This window comes from Palaemon carinicauda, chromosome 1, assembly GCF_036898095.1.
Source record: "Palaemon carinicauda isolate YSFRI2023 chromosome 1, ASM3689809v2, whole genome shotgun sequence".
Taxonomy (NCBI): domain Eukaryota; kingdom Metazoa; phylum Arthropoda; class Malacostraca; order Decapoda; family Palaemonidae; genus Palaemon; species Palaemon carinicauda.
Genome location: NC_090725.1, coordinates 55,524,946 through 55,528,026, shown reverse-complemented (window position 1 = coordinate 55,528,026; position 3,081 = coordinate 55,524,946). Strand labels below are relative to the sequence as shown.

The 3,081-nt window shown below is 37.1% G+C and overlaps 1 protein-coding gene across 1 annotated transcript; it reads right to left on the bottom strand.

Annotated features, from left to right (window-relative positions):
• Nucleotides 1-432: 432 nt before the first annotated feature.
• LOC137642162 (uncharacterized) lies at nt 433-2,569 on the bottom strand. The gene is made up of 2 exons (XM_068374701.1): nt 2,419-2,569; nt 433-1,792 (listed from the first exon to the last, which is right to left on the bottom strand). Exons 1-2 carry the CDS (start codon nt 2,483-2,485, stop codon nt 675-677), a joined length of 1,185 nt encoding a protein of 394 aa, XP_068230802.1. The 5' UTR covers nt 2,486-2,569; the 3' UTR covers nt 433-674.
• Between the last annotated feature and the right edge of the window lie 512 nt (nt 2,570-3,081).

Genomic DNA, 3,081 nt, shown 5'->3' with positions numbered 1-3,081 from the left:
ATCTCAAAGGAAAGGATGTTAGCTCGTGTATCCTTGTACAACTAAAATTTCTCAGCTGTTGAATATAACTAAATTATTTGTTTTTGTTTTATATCTAGAGTGGAACTCCTCTTCAATACTAATCAATCTTCCTTATTTACAAATATTTAGTTAACATTTCACGTATCATCTTGAAACATTAAAAGGTTATGAAGCACTATGTACAATTTCATTTTCAATAGGATTTGAATGATATTAAAATTGTTAATTTTGTTAGTCATTATTTTTCACATAAAAAATACTTTTTCCAAATACCAAACTATTTGAAATAGATGTGAAAGATTTTTCTATCATATTCGCTCTAAATTTATGGACTTAATAAGTAGATGTGTTTTACTAAATAACGTAAAAACATGGTTGAAAGTTTTAGAGAAACGATGTGTATTACTAGATTCTTTATTTGGGTCTTATATACAATAGTAGAAACAATTTAAAATTTGGTTATATAACTTCTATACTCATTTACGGAGGCATCTGGTTATATCTTATGATGACATGAGAGAAACACTTAAAACAATAGAAAACCTTGGGTCCAAACTTTGTGAAAATACTTAAAAGTGCAGTCTTACATAATAGATTGCAATAGTTTCCCCTTTTAAAAAATTAAGAAAAGGTCTTCAAATATCTGGACTACATTAACATTGAGCGTCAGGTGTGGCTTTGCATTTGGCCAAAGCTGGAATGGCACAGATGTTCATTTTATCACTAAAATGCAGACCAAAAGGACACTTGTGCTCCGTTGGTTTTCTGAAAAGGCATGTGAAATAACGTGCACAGTCTCGTGGATGGGGAAATACGCCAGTAAGCTTTGGGCATTTAAAATCACATTCTCCTGGTGTAGGTTCTTCAGTTGGAACGACGGTAGGTAGGTGGGTGGGGTGCGCTTCAGTAGGCATAGGTGTGGGTGCCTCTGTTGGTGGTTGAGTTGGGGCTTTAGTGGTTGGGCGAGGTGTGGGCTCTTGTGTAGGGGCCTGAGTTGGGGCTTTAGTGGTTGGGCGAGGTGTGGGTTCCTGTGTAGGGGGCTGAGTTGGGGCTTTAGTGGTTGGGCGAGGTGTGGGTTCCATTGTAGGGGGCTGAGTTGGGGCTTTAGTAGTTGGTCGTGGTGTGGGTTCCATTGTAGGGGGCTGAGTTGGGGCTTTAGTGGTTGGTCGAGGTGTAGGTTCTTGTGTAGGGGGCTGAGTTGGGGCTTTAGTGGTTGGTCGAGGTGTGGGTTCCTGTGTAGGTGGTTGAGTTGGGGCTTTAGTTGTTGGGCGAGGTGTGGGTTCCTGTGTAGGGGGCTGAGTTGGGGCTTTAGTGGTTGGTCGAGGTGTAGGTTCTTGTGTTGGTGGCTGAGTTGGGGCTTTTGTAGTTGGGCGAGGTGTGGGTTCCTGTGTTGGTGGCTGAGTTGGGACTTTAGTAGTTGGTCGAGGTGTGGGCTCCTGTGTAGGAGGTTGAGTTGGGGCTTTAGTAGTTGGGCGAGGTGTGGGTCCGTGTGTAGGTGCCTGAGTGGGAGGTTCTTCTGTTGGTTCCTCATTACAAGGTAAACCATCTGGATTCAGATATTTTCCAGTGTCACACTGAACTGAAATGGTTGACATGCAAGTCAAAACCTTCTGACTCCAGATTAATCCATTTGGACAGTTCAAAACTGAAGGACCTGAAGGGCCACATTGTATAAACTTTGAACAGTCAAAAGGATGTTGACGGTATTCTCCTAGAGAGCAGTTGATGACGCATCCTTCTACAACATTACTGGCTTGACCAACATGGATAACTGTTGAAGAAAAACTTTTATTAGGTTATAACACCATACCAGTGATAAAATATCTATCTAAGGCTAAAGCTATAGGATGTCCATATTTATATCAAGAAACTTATGTATGTAAATAAATATTAGAATGAAATAATATCTGATCATTATTTGATTTAATTTATGAAATGTGAATCATTTGGTCCAGTGATGGTGCCAGAGAGTATATCCAGACTGGCTGTGCAACTTTGGGGAAAACGCTTGAGTAATACTATGAAGCAAAAATTAAGAGACATTTAACATCAAAATGGAAGAAAGGAACTGAGATTAATTAATAATGTTTGCTAGACAAATGTGACTCTGATGCTTTTTAGTTGAATAGACGCACAATTAAAGTAGATATCCTAATAGGATGTAAGTTTACTTAAGAAAATATGTTATTGGCTGTGGCGAAAACAGTAGTTAACATTCATAATTGTGAATAATGCATTAAAATGTTATGTAAGGTAAATCTAATGATTTGTACTCTAAAGTGGAACAATATTTAACTGAATTGATACATCCAATTTTAAAACGTCTTTCATGTTGAATGATTATGTAAAAATGCTAAAACCTGAAAATAATGAAAAAAAGAGAGTACGGTTGTTTACCTTTTGCATAGGAAGTGCTACATGCCAGCACAGCAATTATGAAAAATGAGCTCTTGATAGAAGTCATGTTGAGAATTTGCGTTGCACTTTGTTAGCGTCTGTGGATGACTGGGACGAAATCAGGCAGCTGAATAATGAATTCGCTCTCCTGACAGTGACACCAAACTCACTTTAACGCCATTTATATACACGAACGTGAAATTGATACTGACGTCAATATGGACATTGAGGATTACTGTGAGCTTTACATTAAGCTCACGGTATTCAATTATCTGATTAGAAATAAGTAACTCTGAGTAACTTGAGGCTTATCTTAGTTTAATTGTTTTCAACAGTTATGGAATTTTAAGATATTTTTGTAATAATTATTGTAAAGGATTCTGATAATATTAAATTTCTGTTTTGAGTGTTTGGTTATAAGAGAGTTATTTGTTTTCCTCATAAGTTTTAGCAATTATCATTTTGAATATAGATCTGAACTGTTATTTGTATTGTTTTATAAACTGTTGGTAGCTATAAAGTATCCCACTACTTACTGAATGAATAGTGTTGAAATCGAAGTATTTATTAAAAAGTCAAGTCCCGTTAGAAAGGTATCTTAATCTTATTTTCCCCACTTGATTAACAGAATCGAAACTTCAAGCATATCAAGCGTATTTTCTT